The sequence below is a fragment of the Myotis daubentonii genome, chromosome 13 (assembly GCF_963259705.1).
Source record: "Myotis daubentonii chromosome 13, mMyoDau2.1, whole genome shotgun sequence".
NCBI classification, from domain to species: Eukaryota; Metazoa; Chordata; class Mammalia; order Chiroptera; family Vespertilionidae; genus Myotis; species Myotis daubentonii.
Genome location: NC_081852.1, coordinates 2643591 through 2669705, shown reverse-complemented (window position 1 = coordinate 2669705; position 26115 = coordinate 2643591). Strand labels below are relative to the sequence as shown.

At 58.0% G+C, this 26115-nt stretch overlaps 1 protein-coding gene across 4 annotated transcripts; it reads right to left on the bottom strand.

Moving 5' to 3' along the window:
- Window positions 1–12022: 12022 nt before the first annotated feature.
- GPR15LG (G protein-coupled receptor 15 ligand) lies at window positions 12023–18699 on the bottom strand. Of its 4 annotated transcripts, none has more exons than XM_059662000.1 (4): window positions 18329–18699; window positions 16718–16840; window positions 15142–15341; window positions 12130–12272 (listed from the first exon to the last, which is right to left on the bottom strand). In XM_059662000.1, exons 1-4 carry the CDS (start codon window positions 18396–18398, stop codon window positions 12261–12263), a joined length of 405 nt encoding a protein of 134 aa, XP_059517983.1. In that variant the 5' UTR covers window positions 18399–18699; the 3' UTR covers window positions 12130–12260. The 4 variants fall into 4 exon arrangements, with proteins under 4 accessions (XP_059517985.1, XP_059517986.1, XP_059517983.1 ...); XM_059662001.1 differs by having other exon boundaries at window positions 16718–16807; window positions 18329–18659; XM_059662002.1 differs by lacking the exon at window positions 15142–15341 and having other exon boundaries at window positions 12023–12272; window positions 18329–18652.
- Between the last annotated feature and the right edge of the window lie 7416 nt (window positions 18700–26115).

The window sequence follows — 26115 nt, the reverse complement described above, 5'->3', positions numbered from 1 at the left end:
TAGGGCAGGTCCCTCAGAGCAGGTCCCTCTAGGGCAGGTCCCTCTAGGGCAGGTCCCTCAGAGCAGGTCCCTCTGGGGCAGGTCCCTCTAGAGCAGGTCCCTCTGGGGCAGGTCCCTCTGGGGCAGGTCCCTCTAGAGCAGGTCCCTCTGGGGCAGGTCCCTCTAGGGCAGGTCCCTCTAGGGCAGGTCCCTCTGGGGCAGGTCCCTCAGAGCAGGTCCCTCTGGGGCAGGTCCCTCTAGGGCAGGTCCCTCAGAGCAGGTCCCTCTAGGGCAGGTCCCTCTAGAGCAGGTCCCTCTGGGGCAGGTCCCTCTGGGGCAGGTCCCTCTAGGGCAGGTCCCTCTGGGGCAGGTCCCTCTGGGGCAGGTCCCTCTAGGGCAGGTCCCTCTGGGGTAGGTCCCTCAGAGCAGGTCCCTCTAGGGCAGGTCCCTCAGAGCAGGTCCCTCTAGAGCAGGTCCTTCTGTGGCAGGTCCCTCAGAGCAGGTCCCTCTAGGACAGGTCCCTCTAGGGCAGGTCCCTCTAGGGCAGGTCCTTCTGGGGCAGGTCCCTCTAGGGCAGGTCCCTCTGGGGCAGGTCCCTCTAGGGCAGGTCCCTCTGGGGCAGGTCCCTCAGAGCAGGTCCCTCTAGGACAGGTCCCTCTAGGGCAGGTCCCTCTAGGGCAGGTCCCTCAGAGCAGGTCCCTCTAGGGCAGGTCCCTCTAGGGCAGGTCCCTCAGAGCAGGTCCCTCTGGGGCAGGTCCCTCTAGAGCAGGTCCCTCTGGGGCAGGTCCCTCTGGGGCAGGTCCCTCTAGAGCAGGTCCCTCTGGGGCAGGTCCCTCTAGGGCAGGTCCCTCTAGGGCAGGTCCCTCTGGGGCAGGTCCCTCAGAGCAGGTCCCTCTGGTGCAGGTCCCTCTAGAGCAGGGCCCTCTGGGGCAGGTCGCTCTAGGGCAGGTCCCTCAGAGCAGGTCCCTCTGGGGCAGGTCCCTCTAGAGCAGGTCCCTCTGGGGCAGGTCCCTCTAGGGCAGGTCCCTCTGGGGCAGGTCCCTCTAGAGCAGGTCCCTCTGGGGCAGGTCCCTCTAGGGCAGGTCCCTCTGGGGCAGGTCCCTCAGAGCAGGTCCCTCTGGGGCAGGTCCCTCTAGAGCAGGTCCCTCTGGGGCAGGTCCCTCTAGGGCAGGTCCCTCAGAGCAGGTCCCTCTAGGGCAGGTCCCTCTAGAGCAGGTCCCTCTGGGGCAGGTCCCTCTAGAGCAGGTCCCTCTAGAGCAGGTCCCTCTGGGGCAGGTCCCTCTAGAGCAGGTCCCTCAGAGAAGGTCCCTCTGGGGCAGGTCCCTCTAGGGCAGGTCCGTCAGAGCAGGTCCCTCTAGGGCAGGTCCCTCTAGAGCAGGTCCCTCTGGGGCAGGTCCCTCTGGGGCAGGTCCCTCTAGGGCAGGTCCCTCTGGGGCAGGTCCCTCTGGGGCAGGTCCCTCTAGGGCAGGTCCCTCTGGGGTAGGTCCCTCAGAGCAGGTCCCTCTAGGGCAGGTCCCTCAGAGCAGGTCCCTCTAGAGCAGGTCCCTCTGTGGCAGGTCCCTCAGAGCAGGTCCCTCTAGGACAGGTCCCTCTAGGGCAGGTCCCTCTAGGGCAGGTCCTTCTGGGGCAGGTCCCTCTAGGGCAGGTCCCTCTGGGGCAGGTCCCTCTAGGGCAGGTCCCTCTGGGGCAGGTCCCTCAGAGCAGGTCCCTCTAGGACAGGTCCCTCTAGGGCAGGTCCCTCTAGGGCAGGTCCCTCAGAGCAGGTCCCTCTAGGGCAGGTCCCTCTAGGGCAGGTCCCTCAGAGCAGGTCCCTCTGGGGCAGGTCCCTCTGGGGCAGGTCCCTCTGGGGCAGGTCCCTCTAGAGCAGGTCCCTCTGGGGCAGGTCCCTCTAGGGCAGGTCCCTCTGGGGCAGGTCCTTCAGAGCAGGTCCCTCTGGGGCAGGTCCCTCTAGAGCAGGGCCCTCTGGGGCAGGTCCCTCTAGGGCAGGTCCCTCAGAGCAGGTCCCTCTGGGGCAGGTCCCTCTAGAGCAGGTCCCTCTGGGGCAGGTCCCTCTAGGGCAGGTCCCTCTGGGGCAGGTCCCTCTAGAGCAGGTCCCTCTGGGGCAGGTCCCTCTAGGGCAGGTCCCTCTGGGGCAGGTCCCTCAGAGCAGGTCCCTCTGGGGCAGGTCCCTCTAGAGCAGGTCCCTCTGGGGCAGGTCCCTCTAGAGCAGGTCCCTCTGGGGCAGGTCCCTCTAGGGCAGGTCCCTCTGGGGCAGGTCCCTCTAGGGCAGGTCCCTCTGGGGCAGGTCCCTCTAGGGAAGGTCCCTCTGGGGCAGGTCCCTCAGAGCAGGTCCCTCTGGGGCAGGTCCCTCTAGAGCAGGTCCCTCTGGGGCAGGTCCCTCTAGGGCAGGTCCCTCAGAGCAGGTCCCTCTGGGGCAGGTCCCTCTAGGGCAGGTCCCTCAGAGCAGGTCCCTCTAGGGCAGGTCCCTCAGAGCAGGTCCCTCTGGGGCAGGTCCCTCTAGGACAGGTCCCTCAGAGCAGGTCGCTCTAGGGCAGGTCCCTCAGAGCAGGTCCCTCTGGGGCAGGTCCTTCTAGGGCAGGTCCCTCAGAGCAGGTCCCTCTAGGGCAGGTCCCTCAGAGCAGGTCCCTCTGGGGCAGGTCCCTCTAGGGCAGGTCCCTCAGAGCAGGTCCCTCTAGGGCAGGTCCCTCAGAGCAGGTCCCTCTAGGGCAGGTCCCTCTAGGGCAGGTCCCTCAGAGCAGGTCCCTCTGGGGCAGGTCCCTCTGGGGCAAGTCCCTCTAGGGCAGGTCCCTCAGAGCAGGTCCTTCTAGGGCAGGTCCCTCAGAGCAGGTCCCTCTAGGGCAGGTCCCTCTAGGGCAGGTCCCTCAGAGCAGGTCCCTCTGGGGCAGGTCCCTCTGGGGCAGGTCCCTCTAGGGCAGGTCCCTCTGGGGCAGGTCCCTCTAGGGCAGGTCCCTCTGGGGCAGGTCCCTCAGAGCAGGTCCCTCTAGGACAGGTCCCTCTAGGGCAGGTCCCTCTAGGGCAGGTTCCTCTGGGGCAGGTTCCTCTAGGGCAGGTCCCTCAGAGCAGGTCCCTCTGGGGCAGGTCCCTCTAGAGCAGGTCCCTCTGGGGCAGGTCCCTCTAGGGCAGGTCCCTCTGGGGCAGGTCCCTCTAGAGCAGGTCCCTCTGGGGCAGGTCCCTCTAGGGCAGGTCCCTCTGGGGCAGGTTCCTCAGAGCAGGTCCCTCTGGGGCAGGTCCCTCTAGAGCAGGTCCCTCTGGGGCAGGTCCCTCTGGGGCAGGTCCCTCTAGAGCAGGTCCCTCTGGGGCAGGTCCCTCTAGGGCAGGTGCCTCTAGGGCAGGTCCCTCTGGGGCACGTCCCTCAGAGCAGGTCCCTCTGGGGCAGGTCCCTCTAGAGCAGGGCCCTCTGGGGCAGGTCCCTCTAGGTCAGGTCCCTCAGAGCAGGTCCCTCTGGGGCAGGTCCCTCTAGAGCAGGTCCCTCTGGGGCAGGTCCCTCTAGGGCAGGTCCCTCTGGGGCAGGTCCCTCTAGAGCAGGTCCCTCTGGGGCAGGTCCCTCTAGGGCAGGTCCCTCTGGGGCAGGTCCCTCTAGAGCAGGTCCCTCTGGGGCAGGTCCCTCTAGAGCAGGTCCCTCTGGGGCAGGTCCCTCTAGGGCAGGTCCCTCTGGGGCAGGTCCCTCTAGGGCAGGTCCCTCTGGGGCAGGTCCCTCAGAGCAGGTCCCTCTGGGGCAGGTCCCTCTAGAGCAGGTCCCTCTGGGGCAGGTCACTCTAGGGCAGGTCCCTCAGAGCAGGTCCCTCTGGGGCAGGTCCCTCTAGGGCAGGTCCCTCAGAGCAGGTCCCTCTAGGGCAGGTCCCTCAGAGCAGGTCCCTCTAGGGCAGGTCCCTCTAGGGCATGTCCCTCAGAGCAGGTCCCTCTGGGGCAGGTCCCTCTAGGGCAGGTCCCTCAGAGCAGGTCCCTCTAGGGCAGGTCCCTCAGAGCAGGTCCCTCTGGGGCAGGTCCCTCTAGGGCAGGTCCCTCAGAGCAGGTCCCTCTAGGGCAGGTCCCTCAGAGCAGGTCCCTCTAGGGCAGGTCCCTCTAGGGCAGGTCCCTCAGAGCAGGTCCCTCTGGGGCAGGTCCCTCTGGGGCAAGTCCCTCTAGGGCAGGTCCCTCAGAGCAGGTCCCTCTAGGGCAGGTCCCTCTAGGGCAGGTCCCTCAGAGCAGGTCCCTCTAGGGCAGGTCCCTCTGGGGCAGGTCCCTCTAGGGCAGGTCCCTCTGGGGCAGGTCCCTCTAGGGCAGGTCCCTCTGGGGCAGGTCCCTCAGAGCAGGTCCCGCTAGGACAGGTCCCTCTAGGGCAGGTCCCTCTAGGGCAGGTTCCTCTGGGGCAGGTTCCTCTAGGGCAGGTCCCTCTGGGGCAGGTCCCTCAGAGCAGGTCCCTCTGGGGCAGGTCCCTCTAGAGCAGGTCCCTCTGGGGCAGGTCCCTCTGGGGCAGGTCCCTCTAGAGCAGGTCCCTCTGGGGCAGGTCCCTCTAGGGCAGGTCCCTCTGGGGCAGGTCCCTCTAGGGCAGGTCCCTCTGGGGCAGGTCCCTCAGAGCAGGTCCCTCTAGGACAGGTCCCTCTAGGGCAGGTCCCTCTGGGGCAGGTCCCTCTGGGGCAGGTCCCTCTAGGGCAGGTCCCTCTGGGGCAGGTCCCTCAGAGCAGGTCCCTCTAGGACAGGTCCCTCTAGGGCAGGTCCCTCTGGGGCAGGTCCCTCTAGGGCAGGTCCCTCTGGGGCAGGTCCCTCAGAGCAGGTCCCTCTGGGGCAGGTCCCTCTAGAGCAGGTCCCTCTGGGGCAGGTCCCTCTAGGGCAGGTCCCTCTGGGGCAGGTCCCTCTAGGGCAGGTCCCTCTGGGGCAGGTCCCTCAGAGCAGGTCCCTCTAGGACAGGTCCCTCTAGGGCAGGTCCCTCTAGGGCAGGTTCCTCTGGGGCAGGTTCCTCTTGGGCAGGTCCCTCTGGGGCAGGTCCCTCAGAGCAGGTCCCTCTGGGGCAGGTCCCTCTAGAGCAGGTCCCTCTGGGGCAGGTCCATCTAGGGCAGGTCCCTCTGGGACAGGTCCCTCTAGAGCAGGTCCCTCTGGGGCAGGTCCCTCTAGGGCAGGTCCCTCTGGGGCAGGTTCCTCAGAGCAGGTCCCTCTGGGGCAGGTCCCTCTAGAGCAGGTCCCTCTGGGGCAGGTCCCTCTGGGGCAGGTCCCTCTAGAGCAGGTCCCTCTGGGGCAGGTCCCTCTAGGGCAGGTGCCTCTAGGGCAGGTCCCTCTGGGGCAGGTCCCTCAGAGCAGGTCCCTCTGGGGCAGGTCCCTCTAGAGCAGGGCCCTCTGGGGCAGGTCCCTCTAGGTCAGGTCCCTCAGAGCAGGTCCTTCTGGGGCAGGTCCCTCTAGAGCAGGTCCCTCTGGGGCAGGTCCCTCTAGGGCAGGTCCCTCTGGGGCAGGTCCCTCTAGAGCAGGTCCCTCTGGGGCAGGTCCCTCTAGGGCAGGTCTCTCTGGGGCAGGTCCCTCTAGAGCAGGTCCCTCTGGGGCAGGTCCCTCTAGAGCAGGTCCCTCTGGGGCAGGTCCCTCTAGGGCAGGTCCCTCTGGGGCAGGTCCCTCTAGGGCAGGTCCCTCTGGGGCAGGTCCCTCAGAGCAGGTCCCTCTGGGGCAGGTCCCTCTAGAGCAGGTCCCTCTGGGGCAGGTCACTCTAGGGCAGGTCCCTCAGAGCAGGTCCCTCTGGGGCAGGTCCCTCTAGGGCAGGTCCCTCAGAGCAGGTCCCTCTAGGGCAGGTCCCTCAGAGCAGGTCCCTCTAGGGCAGGTCCCTCTAGGGCAGGTCCCTCAGAGCAGGTCCCTCTAGGGCAGGTCCCTCAGAGCAGGTCCCTCTAGGGCAGGTCCCTCTAGGGCAGGTCCCTCAGAGCAGGTCCCTCTGGGGCAGGTCCCTCTGGGGCAAGTCCCTCTAGGGCAGGTCCCTCAGAGCAGGTCCCTCTAGGGCAGGTCCCTCTAGGGCAGGTCCCTCAGAGCAGGTCCCTCTAGGGCAGGTCCCTCTGGGGCAGGTCCCTCTAGGGCAGGTCCCTCTGGGGCAGGTCCCTCTAGGGCAGGTCCCTCTGGGGCAGGTCCCTCAGAGCAGGTCCCTCTAGGACAGGTCCCTCTAGGGCAGGTCCCTCTGGGGCAGGTCCCTCAGAGCAGGTCCCTCTGGGGCAGGTCCCTCTAGAGCAGGTCCCTCTAGGGCAGGTCCCTCTGGGGCAGGTCCCTCTAGGGCAGGTTCCTCTGGGGCAGGTTCCTCTAGGGCAGGTCCCTCTGGGGCAGGTCCCTCAGAGCAGGTCCCTCTGGGGCAGGTCCCTCTAGAGCAGGTCCCTCTGGGGCTGGTCCCTCTGGGGCAGGTCCCTCTAGAGCAGGTCCCTCTGGGGCAGGTCCCTCTAGGGCAGGTCCCTCTGGGGCAGGTCCCTCTAGGGCAGGTCCCTCTGGGGCAGGTCCCTCAGAGCAGGTCCCTCTAGGACAGGTCCCTCTAGGGCAGGTCCCTCTGGGGCAGGTCCCTCTGGGGCAGGTCCCTCTAGGGCAGGTCCCTCTGGGGCAGGTCCCTCAGAGCAGGTCCCTCTAGGACAGGTCCCTCTAGGGCAGGTCCCTCTGGGGCAGGTCCCTCTAGGGCAGGTCCCTCTGAGGCAGGTCCCTCTGGGGCAGGTCCCTCTAGAGCAAGTCCCTCTAGAGCAGGTCCCTCTGGGGCAGGTCCCTCTAGGTCAGGTCCCTCAGAGCAGGTCCCTCTAGGGCAGGTCCCTCTGGGGCAGGTCCCTCTAGGGCAGGTCCCTCAGAGCAGGTCCCTCTGGGGCAGGTCCCTCTAGGGCAGGTCCCTCTGGGGCAGGTCCCTCTAGGACAGGTCCCTCTAGGGCAGGTCCCTCTAGGACAGGTCCCTCTAGGGCAGGTCCCTCTGGGGCAGGTCCCTCTAGGACAGGTCCCTCTAGGGCCGGTCCCTCTAGGACAGGTCCCTCTAGGGCAGGTCCCTCTGGGGCAGGTCCCTCTAGGACAGGTCCCTCTAGGGCAGGTCCCTCTGGGGCAGGTCCCTCTAGGGCAGGTCCCTCAGAGCAGGTCCCTCTGGGACAGGTCCCTCTAGGGCAGGTCCCTCAGAGCAGGTCCCTCTAGGGCAGGTCCCTCTGGGGCAGGTCCCTCAGAGCAGGTCCCTCTGGGACAGGTCCCTCTAGGGCAGGTCCCTCTGGGGCAGGTCCCTCTAGGGCAGGTCCCTCTGGGGCAGGTCCCTCAGAGCAGGTCCCTCTAGGACAGGTCCCTCTAGGGGAGGTCCCTCTGGGGCAGGTCCCTCTGGGGCAGGTCCCTCTAGGGCAGGTCCCTCTGGGGCAGGTCCCTCAGAGCAGGTCCCTCTGGGGCAGGTCCCTCTAGAGCAGGTCCCTCTGGGGCAGGTCCCTCTAGGGCAGGTCCCTCTGAGGCAGGTCTCTCTGGGGCAGGTCCCTCTAGAGCAGGTCCCTCTGGGGCAGGTCCCTCTGGGGCAGGTCCCTCTAGGGCAGGTCCCTCAGAGCAGGTCCCTCTAGGACAGGTCCCTCTAGGGCAGGTCCCTCTGGGGCAGGTCCCTCTAGGACAGGTCCCTCTAGGGCAGGTCCCTCTAGGGCAGGTCCCTCTGGGGCAGGTCCCTCAGAGCAGGTCCCTCTGGGGCAGGTCCCTCTAGAGCAGGTCCCTCTGGGGCAGGTCCCTCTAGGGCAGGTCCCTCAGAGCAGGTCCCTCTGGGGCAGGTCCCTCTAGGGCAGGTCCCTCTGGGGCAGGTCCCTCTAGGACAGGTCCCTCTAGGGCAGGTCCCTCTGGGGCAGGTCCCTCTAGGACAGGTCCCTCTAGGGCAGGTCCCTCTAGGGCAGGTCCCTCTGGGGCAGGTCCCTCAGAGCAGGTCCCTCTGGGGCAGGTCCCTCTAGAGCAGGTCCCTCTGGGGCAGGTCCCTCTAGGGCAGGTCCCTCAGAGCAGGTCCCTCTGGGGCAGGTCCCTCTAGGGCAGGTCCCTCTGGGGCAGGTCCCTCTAGGACAGGTCCCTCTAGGGCAGGTCCCTCTGGGGCAGGTCCCTCTAGGACAGGTCCCTCTAGGGCAGGTCCCTCTAGGACAGGTCCCTCTAGGACAGGTCCCTCTAGGGCACTTCCCTCTAGGACAGGTCCCTCTAGGGCAGGTCCCTCTGGGGCAGGTCCCTCTAGGACAGGTCCCTCTAGGGCAGGTCCCTCTGGGGCAGGTCCCTCTAGGGCAGGTCCCTCAGAGCAGGTCCCTCTGGGACAGGTCCCTCTAGGGCAGGTCCCTCAGAGCAGGTCCCTCTAGGGCAGGTCCCTCTAGGGCAGGTCCGTGTAAGGAGGTCCCTCTAGGGCAGTGGTTCTCAACCTTCCTAATGCCATGACCCTTTAATGAAGTTTCTCATGTTGTGACCAAACCATAAAATTATTTTTGTTGCCACTTCATATTTGTAATTTTGCTACTGTTATGAATCATAATGTAAATATCTGATATGCAGGATGTATTTCCATTGTTTGTGACCCACAGGTCTAGGGCATGTCTCTCTGACTCCACCCAATAGCAAGGGGTGGAGACCCCTGCTCTCGACTCCTGTTCAGATCCACAGCATATTTAATCACTGAATTGAGCAGAAAGGCTCATTTTGATGTAGAAAAGGACCTTTTCAGTTCTGACATCTTATAACCTGACACCTCCCACCTCTGGTTCACACTCTGCAGGTCCGGAGAGGCGCAGTGTGGTTTGACACGTTAAATAGCAGATGAGCCAGTGACCCTTTCCAGGGATGGAGCTACTGATAGCAAGCCTACCAGTTGCCTCTGGAGCTGGCGCAGGCTACCAGGCTGCCAGTAAGCACAGGGCCAGCCCCTGACTGAACCGAAGCCTGGCTCACCTGGTCCCAGGAGTTGCCTGCTGTTCTCATGGCAGGGAAGTGCTGCAGGGTCCCTGGGGCCACAGCAGGGCCTCGGAGCACTGAGCAAACCAGACGTGGCCTCTCTGCCCCAGGAAGGGCACCCTCAACAGTTTGCCCAGAGATACGCTGGGAGATGAGTCAGCAGAGGGTGGGAACATGGGGCTGTAACATGTGCGGCGCCAACAGGAGGCCCTTTAGGGGCGGGAATGGAACTGCTCCAGGAAGCCTGGTCCTGGGGGGAGCGGCGGCCCTGTTTGGTGGAAGCAGATCTGTGACCATTTGGCTTCTATTGTGGAACCAGGCATTTCTCGTCTATTTACTCTCCGCGAGAGGCTCTCAGTCTCATTGCAGAGACGGGAACCTGAGGCCCCTGACGTCACAGTGGGCACATGACGTGAGCCATCATTTGAACCCAGTTCTGTCTGGGAAGCTTGAAGCTGTCAGCAGTACAGGATCCCACAGTCAGCGAGTGTGGGCCCCTTCAGTTGCTATGGAGATGGCACGCTTTCTCTAATGGCACCACTGCAAACATGGCTGAGTTCTTCAAGGAATCAGGGTGCTGAGAAGTCCAGTTTTCTAACTAAAAGTCACTTTCAGATGTTTGGGGTTTCCTTGTCATCTCAAAGGGTCCCTGAGAGCCTTGAAAACCCTACCACATGATTGTCCGCAGACTCACCAATTAAAACGCATGTGGCGAGGAAGAGGAGGGGTGCTCCAGCTCCTGCAGCTCCACAGAAACCTGTTTGCGTGGGAGCCGGCACTCCCTTTGGCTGTTCCCCAGGTAGCCCCAGCCCTTGCATATCACTCAGCCCTTTGAGGACCCAGCCCTTGGCGTGTCTGTAAACTGCCCATTTGCCCTTTGCCAACTTTCCTTTGTCCTTCTACCTCTATACACAGTGGCTTATGCGGCGGGGGCGGGAGTGGGGGTGGGGGGGCAGGCAGAGCAGATTTTCGTGGACGACCTGCTGCTCACCCAGCTGCTGGCAGGACTGGACTAAACGCTCATATGATTCAACCCGGTTTCTGCTGAATTGGCTCAAGTAGTGACAGGCAGCGGACGCTTGGTTGTCCGGTTACACTTTTATTTGTGCATTTAATGTCTGACCTTCCCTTCCCAGCGTCCTCGGAGGGCTGGCCTCAGGCCCGGGGCTTTCTGAGGGTAAAGAAGGACTTGGCTCAGTGGTCGGGCACGTGGCCTTTGAATTGTTCCTCCTGGTTGAGTCTTGAGTACAGGTGTTTAATTTTGTGTGAGATTTCTTTCTTTTCCTGTTTTGGAGGGTGTGAGGGGTGGGGAATAGAGAGAGCAGGGCTGGCTCTCGGCGTTGCTGGAAGGTGAGGGTCCCCTTGCCGGGGAAGCTCTCGGTGGGAGCCTGCGCACCCAGGAATGGTCCCTGCCCACACAGCCCACAAGCCCACGTCTCCCCTCCCGTCTGCCTGGCCCACTGTCCCGCCTTCATCCCAGCAGGCCCCTCTCCCTGCCTGCCTTCTCCTCTGCTCACCGTGTCTCTGGCTCTTCTCATCTCAGAATAAACTCTACATATCTAGGGGCTCATAGGGCCCCAGAGTGAATCCCCCTTTCTCTTTGTCCCTTGGTGTTGCTGTCCAGTTGCTGAATTTTCCTCAAATACTCAAGTTTTCCTGCCTGGCCCTTGCTGCACCCCTACTCACCTCAAACAGACATACAGACAGATAGACCCTTCTCTCCCAGCTGGAGCTTCCCCGGAACCCAGCTCAGGCACCAGCTCCTCCTTTCCCCAGCCTCCCACGCCGGCCCCGCCCATGATGCTCCCCATTCTGTGGAACGGTGATGGCTCCTCAGCCCTCAGCCTCCTGGTGCACCACAGCCTCAGAGCCTCCCAGCCTGACCAGTGCCCAGCGGGAGGGGTGAGAGTGAGTGCGTGAGGCGTGTGCCCGTGAGTGAAGCTTGGAAAGCAAAGCAAGGACTGCTGGCTGCCCTGGGAATGGTCCCCGAGGCTGTGCGGCGCACCTGTGCCCATCAGCCCTGCGCCTGGCGGCCTCGCAGGCTGACATGTCTGTGGGGCTCACCTTGTGGGGAGAATCCGATTAAAGGGAGCTTTACTGAGCGATGAGCCTCTCAGACCTGGGCCATCTGTTCCTCTGAGCCGCAGCCCTGCAGCTCTGCATTCACAGTGGACACACACACTCCCCCGGGTGGGGGCAGGGAGGCAGCAACTTCCCTGAGCCAGGCGCCCCCACCCTGTCCCTGCCCCCGCGAGCCAACCCTTTGTTTGTGGGCACTTTACATCCTCTACTAGTTGGAGCCTCCTGTCCGCCCTCTAAGTAGGTCCTGTGCTCTTTATTTCACAGAAAAGAGGAATCCTAGGCAGGACTGGGACTTGAATCCTGGGGTGTTGGTGAGGGCCTTGCCGCTGTCGCTCGTTCTCATTCTCCCGCTCCGCATTGGGTGTGCTGTGATGACGGGCTTTTCTCCAGCAGAACCTTGAGGCTCACATCCTCTGACAGACTTGCCCAAACAAGGATGCGCCATGCATTTTGCTTATTTATTTGTCTGATTATTATTCACTAGAGGACCGACGCATGAAATTCATGCAAGGGGCTCGGCCCTTGCAGCCCAGCCTTCGTCCGGAAGGTTGTCGGAAGGCTGTCCGGAAGGCCGTCTGGCTGTCCAGTCTAATTAGCATATTACATTTTTATTATTATAGATTCCTGCCGATGCTCGTGGGGAAGATAGGAAAGGACCCCTCAGGGGCCTTTGGGTACAAGTGGAGGGGCTGGGCGCGGGTGGAACCGAGGGGCCTCTGCAGCCAGTCAGCTGCCCTGGGGAGCCTGCTCCCTGCACCCCGCAGGCTCTGAAGGCTCTGCCTGTGTCCGGGGAATCCTGTCTGCGCTGCAGGGGCCGGGGGGGGGGGGGGGGGCTGAGGCCAGGTGGGCTGAGCCTGGTTCACAGTAACTCTGATGGTTGGTGGCACAATGGGACCAGGATCTGAAATTCTAGAACTTCCCCAGGGCCCTTGCTGCCCAAGAAGAAGCTTTCCAACACCCAGCTCACAGCAGTGAAGGCTGAAGCCGGTGAATGGAGGCCTTCGGAACAGCGATGAGGGCCCTCCTGGCCTTGAGTTTTCCTCAGCTTTTATATCTCTGACGCGGATGTGAGTCCTGAGGTGCTAGGTTACTTGTCCAAGGACACTCAGACAGGCAAGCATTCCAAGCTCTTCTTTCTTTATTGTTGCTTTTCTGAAAGGCAGGGCAAGAACAATCCAACGTGGCGCGGGGATGCTGTGTCTTTAAGGCTCCCAGGGCCTGTGCCTCAGTCCCAGCTCCGGGGGACCCGGGGGCGCCTCAGGGACTGAGCCTTGCTGGGGGACACTAAACCTGTGGGAGCGCCCCGGGCACCACCCAGAAGGGGGACGCTGGCTTGAACTTGCATGGTTTGCAGATCCTCACACGGTGTCCTGGTAAGGAGCAAAGGGCAGACACAGCGGCAGAGCCAGGGTGGAGAGAGGGGAAACACAGTTAAGATTCACTTCTAGACACAATCTTGAAAACAATCAAAGCATGAATCAAACTCTACCCTCCTCCCCGAGGCAGAGAGAGAAACCCGATTTCCTCGCAGGAGGTGGAGAGAAGCTGGCTTAGCTGCTCGGCTGGCTCTGTCAAGAGCAGAGTCCATGGAGGCTGAGGGCCCAGGTGGAGGCCCTGCCCACATGCAGGCCCCCGCCCCCCAGACCACCTTCCAGCACCGTGTGTGTCAGAGCTGGGTCCCATTTATGGGACGAATAATCCACAGAAAGAAAAAACTGCATGCACTAAGGTATTCTTCAGAGTTTTGTTTCCAATAGTGGAAAAATTTAATAGTACTAAGCACTATGATTATGAAGACTATGTTGTAACATAAAAAAATGATTATGATGTAATGTGAATTTTAAAAATTAAAGAATGATATACAATAAAAAATAAAACCAGGCAAGCATTTTGCATGACAAAACAAAGGAAACACGAATGAGAAGGTTATTAAGTTATGGTAATGGGATTATTCTCTTTTTTTCTCCTTCTGTTTCCAGGCTATTACTATACAAGGCAGTGAGAGGGTTAAGAACATAGAATCTAGAGCCAGGTCATTTGGCAGAGCCAGCTTTACCACTTACTAGCTGTGTGACCTTCAACAATTTACTTAACCTCTCTGTGCTTTGGTTCCTCATGTGTAAAAATGGCCATAGTAATAGTACCTAACTCTTAGGATTAGTAGGAGGTGGGGCCTAAACAGCTGCATCTGACCCCAACCTAAATGAGTTAGCAGATGTAAGTGCTGCACAGCAGTTGCTATATGACTACTAGCTATATAGAAAGTAAATTTAGTCATCATAGTTTATCCACGCCTCCTGTCTCAATCACAAATAGTGCTAATGGCTTCTATATCTGTTCCTATGTGAAGATGCCCTTGTCTTCCCAGTGATCATCACAGCCACACACAGGCGAGGTCTATGCTGACTCACATTGTGAGAACCCCCAGCATTTCTGTTGGAGGCCCGTGGTTGAGCACTGCTCCCCTCCACCGACCCCCACCCTGCGACCCCTACACTCTCTTCTCTGGCTCCCACAGCAAATGCTGTGGTTGACTGATTGCCAATATGATCACAAGTCTCCACCCCTTCTTTGCAATGTGACTGTGCAGCTTCCCGTCAAGACACGGGGTCTGCTTCCCTGCTCCTTGGGGCTGAGTGCTGGGGCGGGGCATCGGCTAACCATGAGGTGATGACGTGGAGAGGAAGCTGGGCCAGTTCTGAGGCCTCGAGAGGCTTAAGTGCTTCTACTCACAGAGGTGAGACCTGCAGCCCCATGTGGGTTGGCCTGCTGGAGGGAGAGCGACTGTGTGGAAGGTCCAGTTGCCCGAGTGAGACCACCCAAGACCACTGAGCCCAGAACCGAGAGCCCAGCCAAGATCAGCAGTGACTGAGCACAGCGAGCACAGCAGAGCTGCCAGCTGACCTGGGACTCACAGAAAATAGTAAACGCTTACTGGTTTGACCACCAAAGTGGGGAGTGTTTGCTATGTTGCGTTGGCGAATGGACATAATCACAGGGAATAAGGCCACTGGATCGGAGCCCTCTAATTGGGCAGCATGGGCTGGCCACCCTCCCTACCTCCCCCTCCAGGGACCATTGCACTGAGCCCTCCTATACCCATGGTACCACCCAAAGTTGCCGAAATCTGCAAGTTGTCACACTCATGGCCCTTTGTGTCTGCAGTCTGGCCCCTCCCTGAAAACAGGGCCCATCCCATGGTGGGAGGAACTCCTCTGTGCCCCTTCACCCCAGCGCCACCGAGGGTGATGGTTTTTCTGGGCTGTGAGCAGTGCGGTGGCCCCGGGCTCCCAGCCCTCAGCCTCGAGGGCCTTCCCAGGGAGGCCCCCAGGAGCTTCCTCACTGACTGCCTCCGGGTGCGGGGGGGGGAAGGGTGGGGGGGGCAAGGGAAGGAGGCCTTGCCGCTGGTGGGGCTTAAACAGCTGCCATCAGACCCCAACCTAAGCCCGACGCCCTTCAGTGCTCACGGCCAGCAGGTGGAACCCTGCTTTAAAAACTGCGCTATGACAGTGCAGCTGTACAGGTTGCTGCCCGTTTCTAACACTTGAGAAAAAGACTGTTTTAGTAAACTGGTAAGTGTACTCCAGCAACCGGCCACTTGGCACATTGATTTTTGAAGATGATTTTGCTGGATTGACCCAGAGTCCTATGCCTGGCACTTCCTATCCCCGCCCCTACTCCCCTGAGCTTCATCTTCATTAAATCCTCCTGAAGGCGCAGTGGCAGCCTCCACATGGCAAACGGAGGTCTGTCCGCACTGCCAGGCCCTGTGCATGCGGGTTCCAGGCCCTGGCTGCACGTCATAGACACGCGCTGTCCCTGCAGGCACTTTAGAAAACAAATGCTTCCTATCACCTTCTTGCTCAGAGATCACTGCTGCTGACATTCTGGTGTAAATGCTCCCAGGGTTCCAATCATAACTATGTTTGGTGAGCGTAATCATGCAGGGATTAATAAAGACACAACACCTGCTTCACCTGCAGGGAAACAGAGCTCAGGAGAGCCTGGAGGCTGAGGAGCAGCTGATGCCCACGCATGGGCCACAGCCCGCGGCGCGCAGGGACCACCTCCAGGCCACCTGGCTATGCTCTCTCCAAAGACAGGCGCATGGACACTCTTCCGTCAGTGCAGAGAGCAGAGCCAGCACACCCAGCCCGCTGCTGGCCACACAGCACTAGCCCCACGCCTGGCCGAGAACACATGGCTTCTGCTCTCAGCGTGCACCTCGCTCCTCCTGACCCCGCCATCCTGGGCCCGCTCACACTTCCTCCCAAGATACAACAGGCACGTGGAGGGCACTCGGGGCCATCCCACTGGCTCCACCGTGGCCGTGGCCGTGGCCTGTGAGGCGGCTTCAACTGTTACACTGACCCCAGCGAGGAGCGAGGTGGCCAGCAGGTGGAGCAGGTGGCTGGCTGAGAAGGTGAGTCCGCGGTCCCCTGGGGCACGTAAGTGGCTTCATAAATGCGCTGCGGGGAGCCGGCTCTGGGGGAAGCATGGCTGCAGTGGGAAGAGTGGACACACCGGACTCCTCGCTCTGCCTCAGTTTCCCAATCTGTAAAGCAGTGACAATGCTTCCCCGTTGTCCCCAGGGCTTAACTGAGATTGCAGAAGGACACAATAGAAATGTTTGTTTTGCTCTTCTTGTTCTAAGTTGTTTGCAAATTTCTGCAACGGAATTTAAAAACTACACACACTGAAAAGAATCCCGCCCACCACGAGCCGGCGGTTTCCAGGGAGCCGTGTGCTAGCGTGTGCTGTGCACGCGTCCTTGACTCCCCTCCTGCCTCCAAGCAGGCGCATCCTGGGGAGGGTCTGAGCACGCCCTTCTCTCCGCGTGGGGTAGATGCGGCTTCTCTTCCCTAGATTTCTGCCTTATTTCTTTCATGAAACACGGCTCCTGCGCCTGGTTGGGCCTCAGGTGGGAGCTGAGCTGCAGACAGCCTGTCGGCAGCTCACTCTCCACCTGGCCTGGGTGCTGGGCGCCCTGGGCTCAGGGTATGAGGTCTAGTACCTCTACCGGCCCCTGCAGGAGGCGATGCCCTTCCTCAGAGGAGTGGCCTGAGGTGGAGCCACTCAGCTCCCTCTGGTGCACAGGCTCTTGGAGCTGGTCAGGCCTGGCTGCCGGCTGTGGGTCCTGCAGGGAACCTTGGGCTGCGGGGAGTGGGGGCAGGCGCCCTGGCTCTGTGTCAGGCCTGGCTGATGGCAGGCTCTGCAGCTTCCCCTGAAGGCCTGTGCTTGTCCCAGGCTCTAGGACCCGCCTACCACAGGTCAGCAGAGGCCCAGCACTCCTACCTCTCACCCAAGCCAGCCCACGCCTACGCATCAGTCTGCCCCTGGCGTGGCTGGGACCTGGGTGCCTGCAGCCTCCCCCACTGCACACCTCCTGCCACCCAGCACTGCCCAGGCCTTCTGCCTGCCTGTACTTCCCGGACTCTTGATCTGCCAGCCTCATCTGCCCGACCTCTGCACCAGCTCCAAGACCAGCCCTGCCTTGGTTGGTAGCTTCCATGAGCACCTCTCAACCCTCCCTCTATCCTCCATGCCTTTCTCGGGCACATCACAGACCCCCTGCCTGCACCCTCTCCCTCCATCCTCTGTTCCCCATTTCATAATTGCATCCTGTTCTTTCTTTTGACAGAACATATTGAGTTCAAAATGATTCATTTAGTGACTTTGGGGCTGGGCTGGTCAGTTTTCCCCACAGACGGGAAGCCCCACGAGGCAGCGATCCTATCTGTCTATGGCCCCTCCATACCAGGCCGACCCCAGGCTCAGGTGGGGCTGACGCAGCCCCATGGGGTGCGGTGCTCACCTTTCTGGGTCCTCAGGGCAGGATCCGGAACTTGGGAACAGCAGGGCTTGCCTTTCCAGGGCTTGGCAGGCGGCCGGGGGTGCCTTCTTCCTGCGGGCGGACACAGGGGGCACTGGGCTTGGTCTGTGCAGGAATGACTGGCGTGAGCTTTAGCTCTCACGGCTCAGGGCTCAGACGCGCTGCTTAAGAAAGCTCAGGATGGGCTCTGGGAGGCCCAGGTAGAGGAGGAGCCTGGAGGGGATTTACCTTTTAGGAATATAAAGTCCACATGGAGGGAATCTCTGCCCCCAGAATCTGTTTCTCGTGTTCTTGTCCGAGAAACATTCACTCAAAAGTGTCTCTGCCCTTTGACACCATGGTTCTCACCATGGCCACTGAGCCTGACAGTGCCCTAAATACAGGAATTGTGTTATGTACTCATATGCCTTTGCCACAGACCTAAACTAGTGCAAAGTTGTCAACCATCTCAATGTCTAAGCGTGTAAATTCATCATGCACATTCACTTGATGGCAAGTTATGAGAATCTGCCAGAGATATTCCTAAATGGATGGGAAACTATGGGGAAAGAGCTTCATCTTCATTAAATCCTCCTGAAGGCGCAGTGGCAGCCTCCACATGGCAAACGGAGGCCTGTCCGCACTGCCAGGCCCTGTGCATGCAGGTTCCAGGCCCTGGCTGCACGTCATAGACACGCGCTGTCCCTGCAGGCACTTTAGAAAACAAATGCTTCCTATCGCCTTCTTGCTCAGAGATCACTGCTGCTGACATTCTGGTGTAAATGCTCCCAGGGTTCCAATCATAACTATGTTTGGTGAGCGTAATCATGCAGGGATTAATAAAGAGACAACATCAAACATGCAGGGATTTATCAACTACAAAAAATGCTGGCATGCAATACTGAAAAGAAATAATCAAAATGTTGAACATGGCTATTCTTGCAGCATGAAATGATGGGTGTTTTCACCCCTATACATATTTCTTTATCCCCAACCCCAATAAATGTTAAATAACCGAAACCACTGAAACAAGAGTAAAAGTAGCAGTTTCTAGAGAAGTTAGGCAAGAGAAAAAGCTCAAAATACTCAGCTATCTGATGGCAGAAGGCAGGAGAGATAGATACTCATATCCACAGAGGCACAGAAGCGCCCCCACTTCTAAACCCGCGCATGTGCCCTCTCATGCCTTCTGCCACAGTGTCTACTGTGCATGAGTCTGGGAGATGTTCAGACTCAGATAACCTATTAATTAATTTACTCGTTCACTCAACACACATTCACTGTGCTTCGAGCGTGACACAGGACAGCACAGTGGCCCTGAATTCCAGCGAGGCGGGACCTCGGTGCAGAGCGATCTGGCGGGGAGTCCCTGTCTGGTCTGCGGGGAGCCTGCCCTCCCTCCGCCTGCGTGTGCTCGGAGCTGTGAGGAGACGATGGCGAAGGCGCCCCGCCACCTTGGTGTGACACTGGGGGTAGAAGGGCTGCACAGACTCAGGAGGAAGACCGTCTTTCGGGCCCAGGACTGCCTGCCAGCGGCCTGCCCTCCAACGTTTCCTGCTTCCAGCCTTCCGGGTGCGGACATCCCATCAGGCCCAGCACCCGGGACGGTCCTACCTTCCACGGAGAAGACGGAGGAGCAGAGGAGCAGCGTGCAGAGCAGGCCGCCGATGACCAGAGCCCGCATGGTGCGGCCGGGTCTCCTGTCCGTCCCGGAGGCAGCTGAGCCCGGAACTCCTCCGCAAGGACTCCGAGTGCCGAGTGCCGGCAGAGGTGTTCCCAAATGGGCAGGGCCGCAGCAACCGTGGAATTCTCATAAAGAGCAGAGCCAGCCCCTCCCAAAAGGAAGAAACCAGCTTTTCAAGAAGGTGAGAGCCTGGTGAGCTGGAGCAGAGCTGTGGCCCAGCCCAGGGAGCGCCCAGCGGGGCCTCAGTGGCCAGAGCAGGAAACCGCCAGGAAGAGCCCCTTCCCTGGGTTGAACATTAACTTTTAGTGTCCGTGATCATGCCATCCGCACAGCTCTTCCTGCTCCTTGTGGAGCTGTGGCCTGAGGAGGCCGGTGACGCCCTGGGGGAATGTGGGAGCCAGAGAGCCGGGTGGGCTCTGCGCTGCCACGCGCAGGGCGGCGGAGCCTGTGCTGGCTGCGTCCCCGCAGTCCGGCGAGGAACCCGTGTGAGGAGGCTCTGCTGCGGGCGGGCGTCCCGAGACTCCGTGGCCCCTCCCCGCGCCAGGCTGAGTGCTTGGCCCCGGGGGCGCGGAAGGCGCCTGCTGGCCTCGGGCTTTCTTGGTGGGGCCGCAGTGCAGATCCACAGAGTGCTTCCCCTTGTGCCCTCCTGTGTGCCCTTCTAACCAAGAGCAGGCTCCGCTGGGCCCACAGGCGCGGGGGACACGGCGGCATCTGGTTCGAGCCTCCAGGCCCGCTGCTGCCAGCAGCCCATCCAGATGCCCAGGCTGCCCGGGACTGGCAGCCGCGCCCTCCGCAGCCTCCTGCCTGGAGCTCAGGAGACAATTTAGACAAGAGTGTCAGTCGGCTCAGTGAGCCCGTCAGGGCCCAGGGGATGTCATGACAGTCAGCCTGTAAGCTTCGTGTGTTTACAACATTTTTAAACCATCCACACAAAGGGGCTGCTGGCTTGAGGTCCGATGTCCCGTGGATGGTCACCCAGCCCATCTGGTTTCCTTTCCAAGCAATTTCCAGCCTTGATGGCCACGTTGAGTGGGCATGGCCTCAGCGAGGGTGTGGCCAGGAAGACCAGGGGGTGGGGGGGTTCTTCCAGAGACAACTCCAGTCTTGGTGCCCAGGAGAGGTTTGAGGGCGGCCATTGTTGAAAGGAGGGCAGGGCGAGGGTGGGACTTGTCTTGAGCTGCATCTGCCAGCAGCAGCTATTCTTACTAACTGCACATTTCAGGTGCTTTCCCAGTTAGAATTACATCCATGGTTCCTATCAAGAACTATTGCCATTGTTTTATTTACTTTTATTGGGTGATTTGGGTGCCACCACCAAGTCCTCTGGGAGATGGCATACCTTTGGCTGCACTCACCCATTGCCTGCTGAAACAGCGACTCTGTACCGGCAAACCAGCCTCAGAGGGGAGGAAGCCCGCCCTGGCCCAGGGCAGCAATGCAGTCCAACTCAGACTTGAACTCTAATTGCTTTGCAAGGCGGAGACAGTAGGAGGGACTGGCTACTAAAGAGAGGTACTGGTGTGCTCCAAGGTCCAGGGCTTGAGTAATTTTGCGGACCCTCAGCCACCCAGCTATTGAGTCAGAAATAGATGCCAGCTTCTCAACACAGAACAGAATCATAAGGGCACTGAGAGCTAAGAGCAGGAGGACTGGCTCTCTTGGCCTCCATTCCCTGCGCAACCACACACCCTGTTCTCAGATCCGCGGGTGTTCCTGGGATGGCATGCTAGGTGGGAAGGATGGATTCAGATGTCAGAATCCCACCTGCTTTTAAATGCTTATAAAAATTACTTCAGCAACCTCTGCCTGCAGTAATTTAAAAACATAGGGCATAAAGTGAAAGTTCTACCCCAAACCCCACTCCCCAAAGACAATCCCTGCTCTCGGATTTTCACCTGCTTTCTGAACATTTCAAAGACAGATGGCTGTGGATGTCTTAATTTTAAAAAGGAAGAAATGTCTTTGACTCTTTAGAATATTTGAAATCTCATGTTGAGCTGAGAGAGGTAAAAATGAGAAGCATTTTTAATAGGAACATCTGTTAGTTTTAAGCATATGCAGTTTGGGTACAAAAATAATCAAGCTTGAGGTGTTGAATAATTTCCAACGATGATTTGACACTTGGCAGCCTCCTGAGAAAATGTCTTAGAGGCTCACCTAACTCGCGCAGGGGGGTGCCAGGAAGGAGACAGTTTCCAGTCAAATTTCTGGTTTCTAATTAGGAAACTGCCTGAAGCGCCTCCCCTTACACCAGCACCTTAGGCTGGTCCTCCCTTCACTCTGGGCCACCACTCCTCTTCCCAGGGGCTTTCCTGGCCCTGCAATGATGCTCCCTCATTTGCTTAGCAAATTCCAGGTGAATTTATAATAGGAGGAGGGGTCAGACTCCTGGGACCACTTCAGTGATCCTTCAATTCTTTTCTCATTGAATTCTTCCCCAGCCTCAGAGACATGGGCATTTAGTTTCATCTTGTAACAAGGAAACACTCCTCCCCTCACAGGAGACGTTTTGGCAACTTAGCAGCAGCCTATGGGACTCCAACGCTGAGGTTCTTTTCTGACGTGTTGGTTCCACAGAGCTCATGGGATCGACAATCACCTACATGCCACCCTGAACATGCACAAACAACTAATGGCTTCCTCTCTGTTTTACCATTGATCTGTGCTTCCTCATAAGCCTCTAGCCTGCCTCTGGGGTCAAGGCTGGTAAATCCTGTCTGTTCCCTCCGCCCTCACCTGGCTGGTCCCTCGGTCCCCGGATGCTGTGCACCCTCCCCATTACTCTCTCCACCACTGGGAGGCCATCCACCCACAGCCGATGGCGGGCCACCTGCCCACCATGGTGGCTGCCAGCAGGACTTGGGCTTCTCCCAGGCCCATGCTGGAATGCTGCCTTCTGCTCCAGGACACAAGGGGGCCGTCTTCCGGCCTGTGGCCACTCCCTGTCCTGCTGGAGCACCTGTGAGGCCACTGCCTCTGAGCCCCCTGCCCTCCTGCCCTTTCTCTCCATGGAGGCTCTGGAGGGGGACTCAGGACCCTGGTCTTCTAAAAAGCACAGGTGCCGCATGGCCCAGGCTCTGCTGCAGGGCAGTGAGAAGCTAGGAACATGCCAGGGCAGGAGGGATAGGGAAGTTGAGACAAGAAAGTTAGAACAAGACCAAACTGTGGGCAATTTGCAGCCAGCTTGTAAATAACAAGCCATTATCTTCCCCAGCCAAGCACACTCACTCACACTCCAGAGCAAATGGTTAAAGCCTCCCTCAGGAGAGAATGCAGGAAAGGAGGGGGAGGAGAAAGGAGAAAGGCGGTTTCATTTCTTCTAAGCAGAGAAGCCAGCACCCTCAAGGCTGGGCAAGATAAAGCGCAGACACTTCTCATGTGTCCTGCGAAGGCCACACAAAGTAATAAGGAACCTTGAGAATTAATCTGCACCAACATATGCAGCAGGGAATTCTGAAACCTATAGCCAGGAGGGTACATAATGCCCCCAATCCCCACCCGACCTGCTCTGCAGATTAGCTGAGCGCCCGTCTGCGCTGCATAAGCCAGATGGATAGGTTTGCTAGCCTAGCTTCTGTGATAAATGTGCATGCTTTAATAAATTAGCTTTATCACAACTCCATCATCTAGAGTCCCTCATTTAAATTCTTTTATAGGAGCATGAAGAGAACTGAGGTGGGGACAGGCCTCTCCCTCTAACTCGAGCTGTCTGATAGCACCTTTTCGGGGCCTTGGGCTGCGTGAATAACCAGAACTCTGCCACTGAGCGGCCCTGGAATAGCTGCACAGCTGTCCTGTTCCTTAGTGTCTGTTGCGAATTACAACAGCAGCTGCGGCTGGAGAGGAACACATCCTTTTGATGAGTGCAATGCTAACGCGTCCTGGTATCTGAAGATAATCTTTCTTATTATTAGGTGGTTGATTGCTGGAAGTGGGGTGCAACCTGTCTCCAAAAAATAGCAACCCCCACTAATGTTCAAGGATGTATAGTGCTTCTTCAAGCAAGCATGTCAAACTCGCGGCTGGAGGGCCCCATGCCTTGTTAAAATAAATGAGGCATGCGGCCCACTGGCCACAAGTTTGACATGCTGGTAGAGCAATGACTGTGTTTTCTTGCCACAATTCAGGACAAAAAAATCCCCACTAAAATTCAGGCCTAAATGGCGGGTGCCACCACCAGTCACAGCTGTGGATTCTGACAGAGAAGGGAGAACTGGTAGAGCAAGCATGAGGCATGGGCCGCAGGGAGAAGGGGGTGCCAAAGTCTTTTGCCAGCTCTCGGGGCTGGCTGGGATGGATCCTGTCAGTGTCTGGTCTCTGACTTGCAGGGTTGACAGCAGGCCTCCCAGTAAATAAGTGTCAGCTTTTCCCATCTCCACCCTCCCACCTGGCACCACCGGGACAGGGCGATGTCTGAGGTGCGGCCAGGGCTCGGCAGTCCTGGGGAAGCTTCAACGCTGGGCTCCCTGCAAACAGCCTGTCAGGGCTGCAGCACCTTGAAGGCTCTGGTCCAGTTCCACTCGGAGACGAGACGTGCCAAGGCCTCAGGGTGGAGATGTTCTGCTTTCATGGTTCTTGTGAAAAGTGTGTTTCAATGGACTTTCTCACCATATGTACTTTCCTTGCTATAATATACTGGAAAATACAACAAACACCTCATTTTCCTACCAAGTGCCCCTTTCCCTGCCACTTAGAATTAACAGTGAAGATCCTGCCATAATTTTTCCAACTTCTTTTTAAATGCCTTCTACTTAGAGGTGGGTTATCACGATTTCCCTTGCTGAGGCACCCAGTACGGCGAGGGTGACACAACCTGCGACACAAGCAGAGTCACGGGCACATTTGGTGTGTTGGCAGAGGTTGGGTCCTCTGCCAGGTAGGTCAGGATACTTCCCATGATGCTGGGCGTGGGGGTGTCCCAGACATTCCCTTCCCACCAAAGCAGAAAGCCCCTTCCAGCCACCAGCCCTCTGCAGGATGTTGGGGACACCTGCCTTCCTGTGGGCATTTGATACACCTGTCCCTGCTCTGCACTCCTGCAGCATTCAGTCTGGATTAAGCTTTTGGAGTTTCTAGGTAACTATTTCATAACTACCTTGGGTCATTCGTTGCTGTTTCTCACATTTTCACGGCATGGTATCTAATACAGCATCTAATATGTATCTGTTGGCTTATCTCTTAAGGAGGGACTTTTGGTGATTAACAGTTGTGTTTGTGCTGGAAACTCCCCACTGATCCTAGGGGCTTCCGGCTCCAGCACCCCCTGCTCTTAGCCAGCACCTCCTCCCGCTCGCTCTCCTGCTGCCACCCTGCCTCTGCCTATCAGATGCCTGTCTTCTCGATGGCCCGACGGCAGGGCAGACACAAGGACTCCTGTTTCTCTCCACAGCTGGTGCTGAGTTAGTTCTTTCAGGAAGCACCAAACTGAACCAACCTAACAAATTCCTGACTCTTCCTAACGAAGTCAGATCAAACCAAATCATTCATGCTCTCAGCTTCCACTGGTCTTCCTGTTTGGGTCATTCTGCATTCAAGCCTTATGAGACACATAACTGGGTGGGGCTAGGCTAGTACTGTCTTGTGAAAGATTCCCTCTGAATCATCAGGAAAAGTTCATTGCTATTGGCAATTACCATGATTATCCTTTAGATACCTGTTCTTACAGAATAATGAACTCTTGGGAAATTATGGAAAACAAATCACTGGAAAACACCGCATTTCTTCAGTTCTAAAATGCCACTGATTTTAAGATACGCTAGTTCCGTTAAAAAAAAAAAAAATTGAAACCAAGTGTGAAAAATACTGCATCTTAGCATTGAAGTAACACGGCTACTGAGTAAATGAAACTAAGACATGTCAACCCTCTCTCTGAGATCACCACATGAACCAATTTTCAGCAGCTGTGATGCTACGCACAATCCCACTGGGGCACACAGGTGCGCAACCCACGTGTTCCAGGCACACGTAAGCCTAGTCTGGGGGAACGATGGCCAACTGACACCATGCTTCAGCTGATCAGATAGCTTTTACAAGGGTCTCAGTGGAGAGCATTTTTATTTTTAAAATATATTTCTATTGATTTCAGAGGGAAACACCAATGAGAATCATTGATTGGCTGCCTCCTGCACACCCCCTACTGGGGATTGGGCCCACAACCCAAGCATATGCCCTTGACTGGGATCAAACCCAGGACCCTTCAGTCCACAGTCTGACGCTCTATCAACCAAGCCAATCCAGCCAGAGCAAGAGCCTTTTTAAAAATTGTTTCCAGACTTGTGTGCCTCGTGAGAACTAATGACAATTTGGTCTTGCCAGAAAATATCAATTCTGTATTCCTGGGTGTAGCCACAGGTACTCACTCCCCAGCTCCCAAATGCATCCAGTGAGGTTGTAACACCCTCCACCCATCAACCTTCCAGGTGAAGGTAGAAGGTGGAGGCCCCTCAGGAGGACTGACATCTCACAGGTGAGGAATCCGTATGAGCTGTGAACCAGGCAGAATGGAAGGTGAGGTCGGAAGAGACTGTGCCGGACCTGCCCTCGTGCTAACTGGCCAGATAGCCCACACATCCCCTCCCCACTCAGACTTCTGATTTCATCTTTGCTTCTGACACAAATGCCCCTTTGCTGCTTTCAAGTGTTAATACTGGGGGAGTTTTCTGTTTTCATGAGCTGCTATGCTAAAGAGCAAGTCCTCCAGGTCAGAGCCTTCATGTCTTCTGAAAAATGGCTTCCATTTTGAGTGACATAATTGAGTACATTTAGGGAGGAGTCCATCTTATCAACTACACTCACCTTAAAAAAAAAAAAAAAAAAAAAAAGGCTTGATTTGTAGCTCCAAGTGCACTGGAACTTCTGATACTCTATAAAAAACAGGACCTGAGACCTAACCGGTGTGGCTCAGTGGACAGAGCGTCAGCCTGTGGACTGAAGGGTCCCAGGTTCGATTCCGGTCAAGGGCATGTACCTTGGTTGCAGGCACATCCCCAGTAGGGGGTGTGCAGGAGGCAGCTGATCGATGCTTCTCTCTCATTGATGTTTCTAACTCTCTGTCCCTCTCCCTTCCTCCCTGTAAAAAACCAATAAAATAAAAAAATAGAACCTGAGTAAGTAAAGCACCACCACCATTTGACCGAGGTCAATTCCTTTTGATAAACACTAGAACGCCAACATCCTGGGTGTGTTCAATAGACTTCCCAGCCTGCCTATTTAACTGGCACAGTGCTTCTGTTCTCAAACAGGATCCCAGCCCTATGGCATTCATCACAAACTTCCCAGTGTAACAGGTTAGGAGGGTCATTCAACTCTACCACTCTCTCCTTCCCAGCCATATGACCTTGTTACAAAAATTAAACTTGGGGGCTTCAGTGCACTCCTTTGCAAAATGAAGACAGTAGCACCTAGTTCAAAGGAAGGTTATCATTTGTGCAAAGGGCTTACCCCCCACCCCCACCCCCCCCCCCCACACACACACCAGCCTCTCTAGACTACTGGGATGATACAAATCTTGGGTATCATTTCGTTTCAGGAACTCCAATGTGGACACATTCTATACAGATGAACAATTTTAAAGGAAACATGATGCTAACACTTCAAAGAGCACAGAAAAGTCCAAGGGGTCAGTGTTCTAAGCACAGAACATACGCTGTGAGCAGGAAACCAGGTTTCAAGAGAACTTCTCATTTCTTGCCATCTTTCTCCAAGTTCCTCCGTCATC

Coding starts and splice junctions, on each gene's coding strand:
- GPR15LG (XM_059662000.1), bottom strand. CDS start 18,398: ATGCGGGCTCTGGTCATCGGCGGCCTGCTCTGCACGCTGCTCCTCTGC. Junction 16,841..18,328: donor CTCCGTCTTCTCCGTGGAAG/GTAGGACCGTCC, acceptor ATTCCTGCACAG/ACCAAGCCCAGTGCCCCCTG. Junction 15,342..16,717: donor TGCCCTGAGGACCCAGAAAG/GTGAGCACCGCA, acceptor TACGTGCCCCAG/GGGACCGCGGACTCACCTTC.